We start from the raw sequence: 15,312 nt of genomic DNA, 5'->3' as shown, positions 1-15,312 counted from the left end.
TGTTTATCTCAATTGATTAGACTATTGTGTAAATGTTCATTTTGGTCATTTAATTCATTTATTCATTCAAAATTCCAAAGGTTAAGATAAGTTGAGTGTATTCCTGTTAAATTTTATGACTTACAAATAATGGGTTATTGAGATCCCAGTTCAGTTTCTCTGAAAATGTAAACATTATATAAAACCAATTTTAAAATGATTTTTAATACAGAAATGTTATGTTATGGCCCGCACAATCATGGGGGAGACTGCTGGCTTTACAGTTGTCCACCAGACAGTCACCGACACCCTCCACAAGCAAGGATAAACCAGAGAAGAACATTGCTAAAGAAGCTGGCTGTTCAGATTGCTTGATCCAGGCATATTAATGCAAAGTTGAGTGGAAGGAAAAAGTGTGAAGGAAAACAGTGCACAAGCAACAGGGATAACTGCAGCCTGAAGAAGATTGTGAAGCAAAGTTCATTTAAGAGTTTTGGGGAGATCAACATGGTATGGACATTAGCTGGAACCAGTGCCTCAGGAGCCACAACACAAACATATCCAAGGCATGGGCAATAATTATCACATTCTTTGTGTTAAACCTCCTCAACCAGACAATGTGTCAGAAGCATCTTACCTGGGCTAAGGGGGGGAAAAGGACTATACTGTTGCTCAGTGGTCCAAAGTCATCTTTTCAGATGAATGTAAATTTGGCCTTTCATGTAAAAATTTAAGGATCCAGAGTCTGGAGGACGAGTGGAGAGGAACAGCATTCAAGCTGCTTGACGTTCAGTCCCAACTTTCCATAGTCAGTGATGCTTTGGGTAGCTATATCATCTTCTGGTGTTGGTTCACTGTGTTTTATCAAGTTCAAGTCACTGCAGTTGTATCCCAGCAAACTTTAGGGCACTTCATGCTTCCTTCTGCTAACAGGCTTTACAGATGCTGATTTAATTTTCCAGCAGGATTGCACGCTGCCAAAACTACCAATACCTCCTTTAATCACAATGGTATCACTGCTGGATTGGCCAGCAAACTAACCTGACCTAAACCCCACAGAGAAGCTATGGGATATTGTCAAAAGGAAGATGAGAGACACCAAACCCAACAATGCAGATGACCTTAAGGCAGCTATTAAAGAAACCTGGGCTTCCATTATACCTCAACAAAACCATAGGCTGATTGCTTCTGAAGCACGGAGTGGAAATGCCTCCATGTCATGCCACACTTTTGCAGTAATTCATGCAAAAGGAGGCCCAACCAATTATTGAGTGAATACACTGTACAGTACATATTCAATTACTATGCTGTACACAGGTGAGACAGATTAGGCATCGGTTCATCCCATCCACAAATACTAAAACAATTTAGTTTAGAGGGAGCATTAACCTATATGGTCTTATTTTGCAGTGCAGTTTTATCTGCCCGTATTCACAAAGATTCTCAGTCATATCAGAGACCTCAGATCTTTGACTAAAAAGTCCAGCCAAGGGGTCCTAGTTTATGTGATTCAGCTAGCTGCTGAGAGCGACTCTGAGCGAGGAGACAGCAGAAATCCCTATCTTAGTGGGGAGGTGTTGACCCCATTGCTAGGGGTGACACTCTCTTTTAAGAGCTGTGATTGGTTGTTGCAAAAAACAAACACGCTCCTAGTAATCAATGGAGAGAAATTAACCGATAATAGAATTTAGACAGGATTACAATCATGTGTAAATCATGATGGTGAAACTTAGCAAGCTTAAATGAATTGTTACACATCAAAATGTTTGAACATACCTTATTTACATGTCCATCAATATTTTGATTTGCTTATTATGTTTACTCCCCACGCTGGTTGTTTTCCTACTTCATCTCTTTGATATCAATGTGGACACTCACCTGTCTGCATTTTACTGTGATTATCTTCTTGTATAAAGCTATTTGATTTGGCAAAATGACCAAAACAAAGTGGAAAAAAAAGATGGAGAAAGCCAAATTGGACAGAGGAGCAGAGCCTGCTGTTGGCACAGTAGGTTAAGGAGGAGAGGATTGTTGAAATGTAAATTTGGTCCCGGGATCACAAAGAGGAAGACTTTGAGTGCATTGCCGAGGCGCAGATCCCTCTGCTTTCACGCATCAGCAGTACAATACAGCAAATACTTATTCACCTCATTTACATCTTCCTTCTATGTAATATTTATGTATTGTACTGTATCTTATCTAAACTGTGTGTTTATTTATATAATTCTTTCTAGCTGTTTCCAATTTGTTCTAAAAGTTTATTTTTGTAAACATTTTACTGTAAATAATATTCAAATTCTTCTGCACCATGTTGTTTATAATTTTGTTCGCTTTTTATTCATAGTTATTTATTATTGTTTCTACTATTTATTCATCCTTCCTAATATTAACTTACTAGAGCCACAGCTTTAACCTGTCCCGCTGGTGAAACAAGGTAATTTCCCCCAAGGTGGATGATAAGGTTAATCTTATCTCTATATTAATAATTGTATGATTGTTATAGAAGTAATTGTGCTCATTTACTCGACTGTTTAGGGGGGTTTATTAATTCACTGTTCATTGTTCAGAGAATATCTCTCCTTTCCCTTGATCGTTCCGTCATCTCGAGTGCTTAAGACACTCTAAGCTCTAAGTGTGACGATCACTACTCTTAATATTTGTTCACTTTAGGAGCCCTCTTTTAAGGCCTAAGGTGCTTTGTGAATAACTTTTGTCTTACCGAGATAAAACACTAAGAAAATTCTTAGAATTTGAGAACCTTTAAGATTTTTATTGGAGTGATGTCACTATGAGCTACTTTTAGTCTTAGTTAAGGCTCAGTTACAGAACTAGAAAAATTTGCATTTCCTGTGAAAATGCAGTGTGAATGCTGTAAGCTGAATTCTTTAGCTGAAAGCTGGCAGAAACAAGCTGAAAATAGTGAATTAGCACATAACAGGAACGCTCAATGCATCTAGTAAGAGCCAGCAGAAAGAAACTTAAGTTGACAGCAGAAAATCAGTTGAAATCTGATAAATTAGCAGAAACATTAGCAAAGAAAAACTGTCATATGATCAGTTTAATTGAAAGACTATCAACTAAAAAACCGCTTAACAAGCTTAAGTTGCCTCAACTACTTGTTGAAACAGTTGTTGAAATGCAGAAACTGAAGAAACCTTTAAAAAAGCAGGAAAGGCCTCCCAGTAGATGAGCTGAAAAAACAGACATAACCAAAAACATAACCTAAGAAGCTGAAGTCCGTGCTAAAATGTATGTTGAAATGTTACAAATGGCATAAATTTCAGAACAAGAAAGAAATGCCAAGAAGTAAGGTGAAGAAACACAAAAACAAACTAAAAATTGCCTAAAAAAAGTCAGAAGTCAGTGTACGTACAGTTGTAGAAATGTAAGAAATTGGCAGAAACTGAGGAGAGAAAGAGGGGACAGCTAGACAGAGAGGAGAGAAAGATAGAGGACAGATACAGACAGAGAGGAGAGTATTATAACAGCAGTGTACGCACTAACATTAGCTTTTTAACAGCTAAAAAGCTAATGTTAGTGCATACACTGCTGCTTAAATGCTAACAGTAGCATATTGGCTAACATGCTAGTATTAGCACAGCGCGCCGGTTACGAACCCGAAATAAGCATGCGCGTTTCTTGCCGTCTCGGGGGTGCGGAGATGCAGGGGGAACGGTAGATGGGGGAACACCAGCCGACGTAACACCTGTTACGCAACACCTGCAAGTGGCGAATGTGCTTCTGTCTAAAACCACGCATTTGCACAAGTGTGCGTTCGAAAGGTTGTCTCCTATGCTAACTGTTATGCAGGAAATTGCTAATGTTAGGAATTTCAGGATATTAAATTCACTGATGTCATTAACCCAAGGTCTAGATTACAATAATTATTTTTAAATTGTTTATTTTTACATTTTTCAATTTGGTAGGTGTGAATCCAATTCACTGGATGAAGGTCTTCCCCTTCTTTTGAATGGGATCACTAAAATGAGCTGCAAAAATCTAATGTAACTAGAATGAAAAATAAATATTTTAAATGCTTAAGTGCAGTTAATAAAGTCTGAAGTTGGGGAAATGTGATCCAGCTATTATCAACTCTGGAGCATGTTGTGCAACAAAGCATTTAAAAATATGCGTAAAAAAGGCTATGCTCTTTTATGCAAAAGAAGAAATACAATGAAGTGCTTCCACAATTTGACTACAAGAAAGTTCGGCTGCAGAATAGAAGTAGTCCCGCCCTCCTGTAAGACTGATGTTAAGCCAATGAGAGTCCTTCGCGCGGAATTTCAAATATTTTCAAATTCCGATTCTTTCTCTGTAAAGAGATTGCTCCGCCAGATTTGTAAACAAAATAGTCCATCTTAGGAACCTATTGTTAAAATTCAATTTTCACAGTGGAAAATAACACTCTGTAAAATCAAAGTAACATAAAAGAATACATATGACAAACAAACGCGAATTAGTTAACGCAGACATTTTTGTAGATTTCTGCGCCCATGTAGTTTTGCGGAGGGATATCGCAGCACCATAACGGAAGAGGACAGATGACGAGTTACAGCTGCGTTGTAGTTTACCTTAAAGACTCTTTGGTAGGTATGGTGATCAGTTCAGCCTTTAGTCCGATATGTCTTTTTAAAATTAAAAGATTTTATAGTCTCGAACAGGTTTATGTTTATGGTTAGACGGAAGACGGCATATCTTTGAACGGATCTTCAGGTAAGAGTTGAACGATGATGGCTGTTTATCGTCATCTTTTTCCATGCTGTGTAAACTCGGAGACCACGTTAACGTTTAACGTCAACTAGGTGTCATTGTACCAAAGTGATAAAATGTACATGTGCCCGAAAAGAACACATTTCGTATTTTAGCATAATTAGTTGCTGAAAAGATATGTATGTGTGCCTTTTATCGTTAGTTTATGCCGGAGGTGTCCAAAATGCGGCCCGGGTGCCGTTTTTAGCCCTTGGAATAATTTTGTGTGGCTCCCAACCACAGTTCAAGAATGGTTCAAAATTTGCCCTCCAGCAAATGAAGGTGATGCAGATGAACAATCTTTGTATTATTTATTTTTTTAGAATAAGATTTTCAATGACAAATTTATCTCTTCTAATCTAATTAGTTCTTTTCTGTTGTGTCTCATAAAATATTGCATTATTAATGTATTGAACAGGTAAAGACAAAATAAGTGTTTTTTATTTTGAATTAAAAAGTAAAAAAAGAAGGTTTGGACACCACTGGTTTAGGCCATAAAACCTAACGTTTGTGGCAATATAACACATGGGCATTCGTTTTTACAGTGTTTTAATTAGGATCTGCTCTACAACAATAAAACGTGGGATTATGGTAAAATTGTCCTAATGTTATTGTCATTTTATTCATTTACCTTGTAAGCGTTTGGTTTTTCATGCTTCTTTAAAACTCAGTCCAAAACCCATGGTCCTATAGCAAAGTTATACTTAAAGTAACTTGGACATTTCTTCTCATTTCTGAAATATTAACTTTTCTCTACTGTAATATTCTCAGGTAACTTTGGAAAAATGCCCTTGCATGGTAAAATAGTGGTTATTAAGAGGAATGGAGAAGATGGGACTGAGTTTCCTCTGACTGCATCATGTTTGTTTGGAAGGTGAGATCAGAGTACACCTTCTATATGGTTTTACCTATTAGTTGAAGGCTTTGGATTTAGTAAACAGCAACAGTTGTTCCCTTATAAGTGTAGACATTAAAAGTCTGGATGGATGTTTAGATTTTAAGACTTTGTTCTGTATATCATTCTCTGAAACTATTACTCATGCCATGCATCCTTCCATTTATCTGACCGTCTAGCAGCCGCTGATCTATCTATTTTTGGCCATCATCGAGCCATCTATCCATTTGCTCTACCACCCACCTGCTTATCCCATCATCTGAACCAATATTATTTAATAGTAATCTTCCGCTTATCTGGACAGTTCTATATCCAGACTTTTGTTTTTTAAATTACATTTGTTTATCCTAAATCCATCTATCGATTAACATGTCCATCCATTTCTGCGACTGTCGATCTGTTTGTCCATTTCTCTATCTAGCTTTTTCTCCCTTTCAGTCTCTTGTTTTTGCCGGTTTCAAACTTAAGGAATCTTCTAAGCTTAAGCTTCAAAGGGAACTTACAATACATTTTGGACGAGGAAAATAATGTAGGAGCCCAGTTTTGAGGAAAAAACATATCTTCTGGTCCTGTTGTCATCGCAAACAAAAATATAATCAGATTTGTTTAATAAAGAGAATCTTTTTAGTAAAAAAAAAAACCAAAACGTGACATTTGGGTGAAATTTTACTGTAAGCATCATGACCTTCTCTCAAAAATGTTCTAGTTTGTTGATGTTTCCCTTTGATCTTACAGGAAGGCCGAATGTGACATTCGTATTCAGCTTCCTCACGTCTCCAAGGAACACTGCAGAATTGACTTGAATGAAAATAAAGAGGTAACTGCTAATGAAGCAAAAAATAATGTGCTCAAAGCATATACATTGTGCTTTGAGCTGCTTTCACTCTTTGTTGATGGGGTTGTTCTTTATTTCCTCTAGATAATTTTGACCAATCTGAGCTCAGCCAATCCGATACATGTCAATGGAGAGGATCTCCATCAGTCTGAACGCTTGAAGCATGGTGATGTGATAACTATTGTTGATCGTTCTTTCAGGTAAGCAATAAAGAAAAAATCTCGCTTTGAACTAAAATGATTGGATCTATTTTTAAGGCTTCATTTTCTTCTTTTGTCAGTTTTATTAATTTAATTTTTTAATTGATAAGCCTAGACCGTGTTTCTTACCATCTAACACTTACTGAGCAAGGCAGCAGCGACCACTTACCAACATTAATGCTATAATGTGAGCCAAAGTAGATGTGAATGTGTGTACTTTTAGCTTGCACAGAAATAAACAGATTCATTAGAAAAATGCTATGAGCAAACAAATTCTGTTCTAATGCAATATCCAGTTGAAATATAGAACCTAATGTCCTCATGTTGCAGTTTTCATCAATGTGATGAGGGATTGTGTGATGTTCTAATAATATTTCAGGTTTGAGTATGCGCCTACACCAAAACCAAAGAAGAGGACTTCTGAAACCCTGAAGGTGATTTAACCCTTTAGTCTATCAACATTGCCTGGTAAATAAGTCTTATTTATGTCTCATTTAGAAATATTTTAATGGAGAGAAATCTTGTGTTTAGGTTCTTCGAGATCAGCAGGTGGCTGACAGTGTTGTTGCTGACGCAGTAGAAAGGAGAAACTCTGAAGTTTCTACAGGTAACGTATGATGTTGGTCACAGAAAATCTTACGTTTGTGCCACACAATAAGTTGGCAGTGGTTGAATATTAGATAATCAAAAAATAGAATCTAAAAACACTTAACACAATCGACAAGTAATTCAGGGCTGTGACATAGTTTGTATTCAATAAGCTATAATGAATTTAATGTTAAAATGATTCTGTCCATACTTTATTTATTTCATTTGGAAGTCCTTGAATTGAAATATCTTTATTTGCCACATTCCATTGAGAAATTTTAGCAACCAGTTTTTTTAAAGTACTTACTCAGAGCTCAGAAATAAATGCACAATAACTTTATGAAAAGGGTATTTCACAGCTTCTTGGGGGCTTGGTGTAGCCCTCAATGGGGGGTTTAAACTGGAGGCAAACTTCAGCCAGTTCTTGCCAACTTTATTAGACGGATGCATACATTTTCGAAGCTAACGAGTTTTGTAGTACTTTTTTACTCTTTTAATAATGAGATTATAGTTTGTTTGTTTTGTTTTTTTTAGATGATTTCTTTATTGAGATTTAACTGATACTTTTTAAGAATTTATTTAGATATGAACTTTGTTGTAGGGTTTGTCTCATAGTTTATTCAAGGTGTTTCATAACGATGATGTTTATATATTGTCTTTCTATAGTTACCGTCTATGATATGTTAAACTGAACTGTTACAATGTTGGATTGTATTGTCGCAGACAAATCATTACGCTGGTATAGATTCCCAGTCATCCAGGATATGGCAATCCCAAGTGCCTAAAGACGAAGAAGGCAAATTGACTTCTTGTTTTTTTTTTTTTTTTGAAGATTTTTTTTTTTTTTTTTTTTTTTTTTTTTTTTTTTTGAAGATTTTTTTTGTCAAAAGACTTCTTCTGTTCTGAACTTGGTTTGAATCAACAGATTAATCAGGTTTAACAGAAGTTTTAATTAGAATAATCACAATGATGGGGTCATTAGAATCACTAGTGGGGTGATTAGGACAAATGAGTCACTGGCCCTACCCTCAATTCAGCTTGATGCTTGGGACGTACAGCTTGACAATTCAAAGATATCCCTAATGCTACAATGTGTTGGGTTTTTTTTGGGTCACATGTCGCAATGTGTGAATTGCTGAAAAAACACCTGGGGAGATAAGTCAGGGTGTTAGAAAGATGAAATCTGAGACAACCTCTTCTGTTTAGTGTTGATTTTTAATGTTTAACATGGGTGTTTATTGGTACTTTTATTCGTTAAGAAGAAAATAATTTTGACTTTGAATTGTGTCAATGTTGTTGTTTTTTAGGCCCTCATTTCAAAGATGGTGCAAACTATGACAACATACAGCAATCTTTGGAGAAAACTTTGGAAATGGACTCCCAGGATGATGGGCACCACTCGCCGTTCAGTGATCTGTATCAAATGATCAAAAAGTCTCTGGATGTCGAGACCCCTCGCAAGTCTTCTGCAAGTCTGGTTCAGACACCATCTTGGAAGTTTTGCACTCCGAGACCTGGTTCAGTTGTCAAGAAGGGAGAAAAAGATGTCTTTCTCAAGCACAAGAAGGAAGAAGCAAATCTCTATGCAGATCTCAAAGGTACAGGCAATGAAACCCCAGAGCCTGTTAAGAAGCAGGGGAAGACCTTCAAGGTTCCTTCTGCCGAGGCATCTGGATTCAGAGTGGAAGAGGCCAGAAAGTCTGGAGCTGCTTTGCTGCCAAGAAGAAGTTTAACTCCTGGGAACTTCGCTGCAGAGGTTTTTGAGCAAATTGAAACTTCAACATCTAAGTCACCTCTCAGAAGAAGAAGCAAGGCATCCACACCAGAAAAATCTGCTGTGTTCATGGAACAAGAAGTACAAGCTGTTATGTCTCCAAAAATGGAAAAACCCCCAAAGAGGTCTCCTAAAACTTCAGGATCAGCTGAAAAAGGTTTTATTTCTTCTTTTAGTAGTTTGGTGCATTAGTTCATATTAAACAATTAGTCTAGTACCTCTGTTTGGGTTTAAATTCATGGGAATGTTTTTTTTTTTTTTTTTGTCTTAGTAAAAGTATCCAAAAAACGCAAGAGTGAGGAGCTTGGGACAGACCTGCCTATACCAAACATGAAAAGGAAACGCGTCTCCTTTGGGGGACATCTGAGCCCGGAGTTATTTGACAAATGCCTCCCTCCTGATTCTCCACTGCGCAAAGGGGCCTCTCCAAGGAGAAGCTTGTCTGTATCTAAATCCAAGCTGTCTCTCCTTAGAAGAGCTTCTGTCATTGGGTTGCTAAAAGTGAGTAAAAAGTTTGGTTTGTTGAAACTGTTGCTTTATGTCATACATTTATATTAAGAATGTTTATATGTTTTTTTTTTTATCAGGAGCAGAGGACTCCATCCCTGAAGAAGCTGTTCAAAAAGAGTTCTTCTCCCAAGACGCCACCTGGAAAGTCATTGCCAAAATCCAGATCTCCTTCACAAGCTAAGAAGTCTCCACAGTCCAAATCTACTTCTCCCAAAGCCACATCTCCTGGGGGAAAGTCACCTAAGGCTGCAACTCCAGCCCAGAAGTCTTCAAAATCCAGGCCCACTTCACCCAAGGCTGCAACTCCAGCCCAGAAGTCTCCAAAATCCAGGCCCACTTCACCCAAGGCTGCAACTCCAGCCCAGAAGTCTCCAAAATCCAGGTCCACTTCACCCAAGGCTGCCACTCCAGCCCAGAAGTCTCCAAAATCCAGGCCCACTTCACCCAAGGCTGCCACTCCAGCCCAGAAGTCTCCAAAATCCAGGTCCACTTCACCCAAGGCTGCCACTCCAGCCCAGAAGTCTCCAAAATCCAGGTCCACTTCACCCAAGGCTGCCACTCCAGCCCAGAAGTCTCCAAAATCCAGGTCCACTTCACCCAAGGCTGCAACTCCAGCCCAGAAGTCTCCTAGGTCCAGGGCTTCCTCTTCCAAGGCCCTGACAAGCTTGACACCAGCTAAAACACCCTTGAATTCAGGAATCCAAACCCTGTCTGTCCAAGGACGCTTCTCTGTTTCGCGTATCCAGACCCCCTCTCCAACTGCAGAAGTTGTACAACAGCCACCTTTACTTACTGTTACCCCAAAAATGCCACTGAGGAGGAAGAGCATGAAGAGTACATCACAAAGGACTCCAGGTGTTGCCAGGAGTGCAGTAAAGGTCCTTCAGAGAAGAAGTGGAATTTCACGGGCATCAATGAAAGGTGCGGTAAATTCTGAATTACATGTTTTATTCGATTAGAATTGATGGTTTATGCATAAATGTTTATCAAAGTAACTTTTCTTTGTGGCTACTGTGACAGGAACTTTAAATTACTCAAAGCATATTTGTTCTTTATATTTATTTGGGTTTTTTTTTTTTATCTCCTGTGTTTTATTGTTTTATTAATTTCCCTCCAGTTCCAAGTTCCTGGGCAAATGTTGTAAAATTTGGACAAACCAAGGCTTCAGCTGCTGCTCCAACTGAAAAGAAGATCACTCAGAAACCCCTCAAGAAGGGCACGTCTAAGCCACAGGTTAGTTCTGTAGTTACCTGATATGTTGTAAAACTTAAAACCTTGACACGGCCTTTCTTTTTCTCACAACACACAACTCCTGAAGTGTTTGTTTATTTTTTTCTTTGAATCTGTCAGACACCTGCCAGGAAACTAAAGGGCCACACAAGCACTGGGCACGCAGATTCTCCTGCCACCATTGTTGTGGGAAGAGCTCACAAAAGAATCATTGCACATCCAACTGGAGCTGCACCAAAAGTGGTCACGAATGCTGCATTGTTCAAAAAAGATATGAAAATGGATGAAGACTTGACAGGTAGCTGTAGCTTTCTCTATCACAACATACAAGTTATGATACAGGATTTAAGTTTTGTAGCTGCTTGAATCCTTCTTTGAATTTTAGGGCTTTCTGAAATGTTCAAAACTCCTATAAACGAGAGGAGACGGAGGTCTTTGGTCAATGTCAGCAGTGCCAAGAAGACCCCATCAAGGGCTTCTGTGGTGGAACCATCGGTTCTAAACACCCCAGAGGAGCCAGGTAAGTTAGGCTTTTAGGTGAAACTATTAAAGTGGACTAAACTCTGAAATGATTTTATGACAAAGCGACCTATTTAGGACAGAAGGCATTAAAAAAATGTAACTTGCCTTGCAGATGAAATGATGGTGTCTCCACTGACTGTAGCGTCTTCAGTAAAGAGTCGAACATACAACAGTGAGGCAGTCCAGCGTCTTCTCAGTGGAGACCAAGAATCTAGTTTTGCCTTAGAAGTTTCTGAGTCTGAACAGCAGGGCACCGTTTCAAAGGCGAGCTCTGTTAAAACTCCCAAACAGAAACCAGAATTACCAGTGTTTCTCACTGGAGTCAAGAGGATCATGAAGACACCAAAACAGAAGGCTGAGCCTGTTGAAGATTTGAGAGGAAAACTCATGAAAACTCCAAAACAAAAGCTTGAGCAACAACAGGAGTGTTTTACTGGAGTGAAGAGGATTATGAAGACCCCAAGACAGAAAGCTGAACCTTTAGAAGACATCAGAGGTAAACTGCTGGTAACTCCTAAACAGAAAGCCGAACAACAAGAGTGCTTAACTGGGGTCAAACGAATCTTTAAGACTCCAAAACAGAAAGCTGAAGACCTTCAAGGAAAACTCTTGAAGACTCCAAAAGCCAGAAAGACCGGTGACATGAGTTTGGATGGTGTTAAGGAGCTTCTCAAGATGCCGATCCACCAGTCCCAGATGCTGGGTCTTACCACTGTTGAGAGAATGATGCCGAAACCCAATGAGAAGAACGCTCTAGTTGAAGATATGGTCTGTGTGAAGAGGCTCCTGAGAACTCCCAGACAGAAAGGTAGACCTGTAGAAGACAACTTTGGCATCAAAAGACTGATGAGATCCCCAAGACTGAGAGGAAATCCTCCAGTGGAAGACTTTGAGGGACTTCAGGAGCTTCTGGAGGAGCCAGTGACTTACCTGACAGAGCAACAGACAGATGAGGTAATAATTGAAGCATGAATAAGTGTAAAAACAAAAACTGTGGTGTGAACTGCTAAATATGTTTAATATGAACTATTTGTAAAATGAACTTGGCCTATTGCTTTGTTTTCTTATGAATATCTCTTTTGTCTTCCACATTGATACAGTCATCAGTTGCCATGGAATCATGCCCTAAGAGTGATGCAGACAATAATGTACCACAGCAGCAACCTGAAGTGGAGACTTCCACCAGCGCTCCCTTGGGGAAGACATCTGTTTGGTGTAGAAGGGCAAAAACTGGTGAATCTAAACAAGTTGAGAAAACAAAAGAGATGCCAGAACCTTCTAAGGACGCCTTTGTGTCTGTACCAGCTAGAGGAAGGAGGGCAAAGAAACTTGAAGCCACAGCGCCGCCTGCTGTTAGACACACGACAAGAGGCTGGAATGCAGAAGGCTCTGAAGCCAGAGATATTGATACAACGGTGGAAGAAAGTCTCCCAGAGCCTTCAAAAGTTGCTTTTAATCCAAGAAGAAGAAATGTGAAAAGGATTTTAGATGAGGCAACAGAACTGGAACAGAACTCTGTTGCTGAAGAGGAAATGACCCCAAAAGCTGCGATTGACCCAAACCCAGCTGCTGATGTAGAGAACAAAGCAAATGGAAGTGCAGCACCTGTAGAGAAAGCTGTGCTGAAGCCCAAACGAGCAAGAAAACTTAAACAACCTGAAAAACCAGCACCACTAAAGCAGGATCTTCCTAAAAGTAGGTTGTTTTCCAATTCAGAACTTTTCTTGGTTATTTGGTCATGAACTGTTTAATAATAGTCATGCTGTTATTCTCTTATTTGTTCTTATTTTCAGAAGCAGATCCAAATAAAGACATCAGTGTGCAGCCGGAAGCATTGGTAAGCAAGAGTGTTACCTCATCAGATGCTGTTGAAAATGTCCAGGTTCCTGAAACTGTGAAGCTACCTGAAGAGGAGAAAGCAGATACCAAAGTTACAGAAATTAGTTTGACTCAGAGGAAATCTGTGCGAGGCAAAATGGTTAAACCCATGGAAGCAAAAGAATCTGAGGATGCACTCAAAGCTGAGGAAAATTCCGATAAGCCTGTTGTTCTTGCTCCAGTCAGGGGAAGAAGAGGAAAGAAAATAGAAGCAACAGCGCCCCCTGCTGTTAAACAAAGTAAAATAACCCAAAATGTGAGGTTGCAAAGCACTGGTGATCAGCAAGCTGTTGAAGCACAAGTGATAACCGTCATTTCCACTGAAGTCGTGACTGTCCAAACATCAGAGAATTCGAAGGAAAAGACAAAGAATCCTAGAACTTCAGCAAAGGAAGTGACTGCAAAGCCACTCAGGGGAAGAAAATCTAAAGTAGCATCCACTGAACCAGAAAAACCTGAAATGGATGCAAATGCTGAACCTCCACAACCCATTCCTTCATTTGGCAAACCCAGGAGAGGAAGAAAAAACAAATCTGATGTTGAAGAGCCAACTGAGGTGGCAGAAGACACCAGTCTTACTGTGGAGACCAAGCATCCGGCTCAGCCTCCAGTGAGGGCTAAAAGAGGAAGAAACACTCTAAAGAAAGAGGAAGAACAGATTAACAATGACAGGATAACTTCTCAAGAGACCTCTGAGCCGTCCAAGAAATCGCGGAGAACAAGAAAACTAAAAGATGATCTTGAGTTAACTGAGATTGTTCCAGTGACGGAACAAACTCCTATTGCTGAACCAGTGGGTGAACAGAGTGCTGTCGCTGCAAAACCCAGGAGAGGGGGGCAAAAAGCAAAACCAGATGCTGTCACTCAAACCCCTGTAAAGTCCAAAGTGCTCCATGCTGATACTACAGAGAAACCAAAACGAGGTAGAAAAGAAGAACAAATCACTCAGAAAACCATCACTGCAGAAAATCCTAAACAAGAAGAAATCTCTGTGGCATCTCCCCAAATCGTTAAACCTAGCAGGGCAAGAGGGGTGAAAAAGGAGGTTTTACAAACCATTCCAGTTAAGAGAGGGCGTCGGGTTGCAGCTCTTCCTTTGGAGGAACATACAGAAGAGCCTGTATTACAGGCATCAGAGTCTGCTCCAGAACCAGTTGTACCAGCAAAAAGACGAAGACAGGCTGCAGGAAAGTCTAAAGCAGACAAAGAGGCTGTGGAGACCAGTGGTGAGGGAACACCCTCTGAAAGCTTGAAGGCTAATGTCCAAGATTCAAAGGCAACCAAAAGATCAGTCAAGTTTAAATCTGACCTGGAAATCCATGAAATTCCAAAAGCTACGCCGGTGAAGGCCGTTCGAGGCAGGAGGTCAAAAATTACAGACCAGGCTGATGCTAGCAACAAAGATGGAACAAAGGAGGCTAACAACGTTGAAGAGAAGAAGCTCTCAGATGATGTCGTCAAGGCACAACCTTTTAAGAGAGGAAGGGGAGGAGTTAAGGTTGCTGAGGTGACAGCAGAAGATACTGAAGCACAGCCAAAAACCCGACGGGGGAGATCAGCAAATAAATAAACCCCTTTTGTAAATATTCAAAATCTTAATTGCGGTTTTCCTAAATATTTTTGTACTTCTAAATTTTAGATTTGAGGGCATTGCAGAGTATAGTTTTATTGACTAAAAATTGAGCACTGCTTTTTACCAACATACAATTTGTTTAAATTCTTGTTTCACTTTTTTACAAGTTGTAATCTTTCCCTGGTTTCTTCAAATATGTTATTGGTGGGGGAAAAAAAATATTAAATTTTTTTTACTACAGTATTCATGTGTAGTGTTTATTTATACCTTTTTGATATGAGTTTGAATGTACTAATAAATGGTTTTCATGTTGCATTAGAGACATAATTACAAGTGTATGAAAGGTTTTATATAAATGAATATTGTCTGATATTCAAGACTCTACAATATTAGAACATTTGTAGGGTGGTAAAAGTTTGCAGTGTAAATCGGTTATGAATTAATTTTCTTCACACTTGTCTCATTGTGCATTTCCAGCCCTCTTGAGGACATTACTGGAATAGGCTGTAGCATTGGCAAAGTTTAAACTTATGATAGTCTGGTGCTATATATTGATATTGTGACACGGATACTTGATAT

General features: G+C 39.2%; 1 protein-coding gene across 5 annotated transcripts; it reads left to right on the top strand.

Moving 5' to 3' along the window:
- Positions 1–4,539: 4,539 nt before the first annotated feature.
- On the top strand, positions 4,540–14,976 carry mki67 (marker of proliferation Ki-67). Of its 5 annotated transcripts, none has more exons than XM_047377536.1 (16): positions 4,541–4,692; positions 5,500–5,602; positions 6,359–6,440; positions 6,543–6,658; positions 7,038–7,092; positions 7,190–7,265; positions 8,554–9,177; positions 9,292–9,521; positions 9,608–9,775; positions 9,827–10,451; positions 10,648–10,763; positions 10,881–11,058; positions 11,146–11,280; positions 11,395–12,236; positions 12,383–12,977; positions 13,076–14,976. In XM_047377536.1, the coding sequence occupies exons 2-16, from the start codon at positions 5,514–5,516 to the stop codon at positions 14,728–14,730; spliced, it is 5,586 nt and encodes a 1,861-aa protein (XP_047233492.1). In that variant the 5' UTR covers positions 4,541–4,692; positions 5,500–5,513; the 3' UTR covers positions 14,731–14,976. The 5 variants fall into 5 exon arrangements, with proteins under 5 accessions (XP_047233491.1, XP_047233492.1, XP_047233489.1 ...); XM_047377534.1 differs by adding an exon at positions 4,892–5,010 and having other exon boundaries at positions 4,544–4,692; positions 9,608–10,451; XM_047377535.1 differs by having other exon boundaries at positions 4,540–4,692; positions 9,608–10,451; positions 13,079–14,976.
- Positions 14,977–15,312: the final 336 nt, after the last annotated feature.

This window comes from Girardinichthys multiradiatus, chromosome 10 (genome assembly GCF_021462225.1).
Source record: "Girardinichthys multiradiatus isolate DD_20200921_A chromosome 10, DD_fGirMul_XY1, whole genome shotgun sequence".
Lineage (NCBI taxonomy): Eukaryota > Metazoa > Chordata > Actinopteri > Cyprinodontiformes > Goodeidae > Girardinichthys > Girardinichthys multiradiatus.
The sequence above is the reverse complement of the archived record's forward strand: the minus strand, read 5'-3'. Positions and strand labels throughout refer to the sequence as shown.

Coding starts and splice junctions, on each gene's coding strand:
- mki67 (XM_047377533.1), top strand. CDS start 5,514: ATGCCCTTGCATGGTAAAATAGTGGTTATTAAGAGGAATGGAGAAGAT. Junction 7,093..7,189: donor GGACTTCTGAAACCCTGAAG/GTGATTTAACCC, acceptor TCTTGTGTTTAG/GTTCTTCGAGATCAGCAGGT. Junction 12,237..12,382: donor CAGAGCAACAGACAGATGAG/GTAATAATTGAA, acceptor ACATTGATACAG/TCATCAGTTGCCATGGAATC.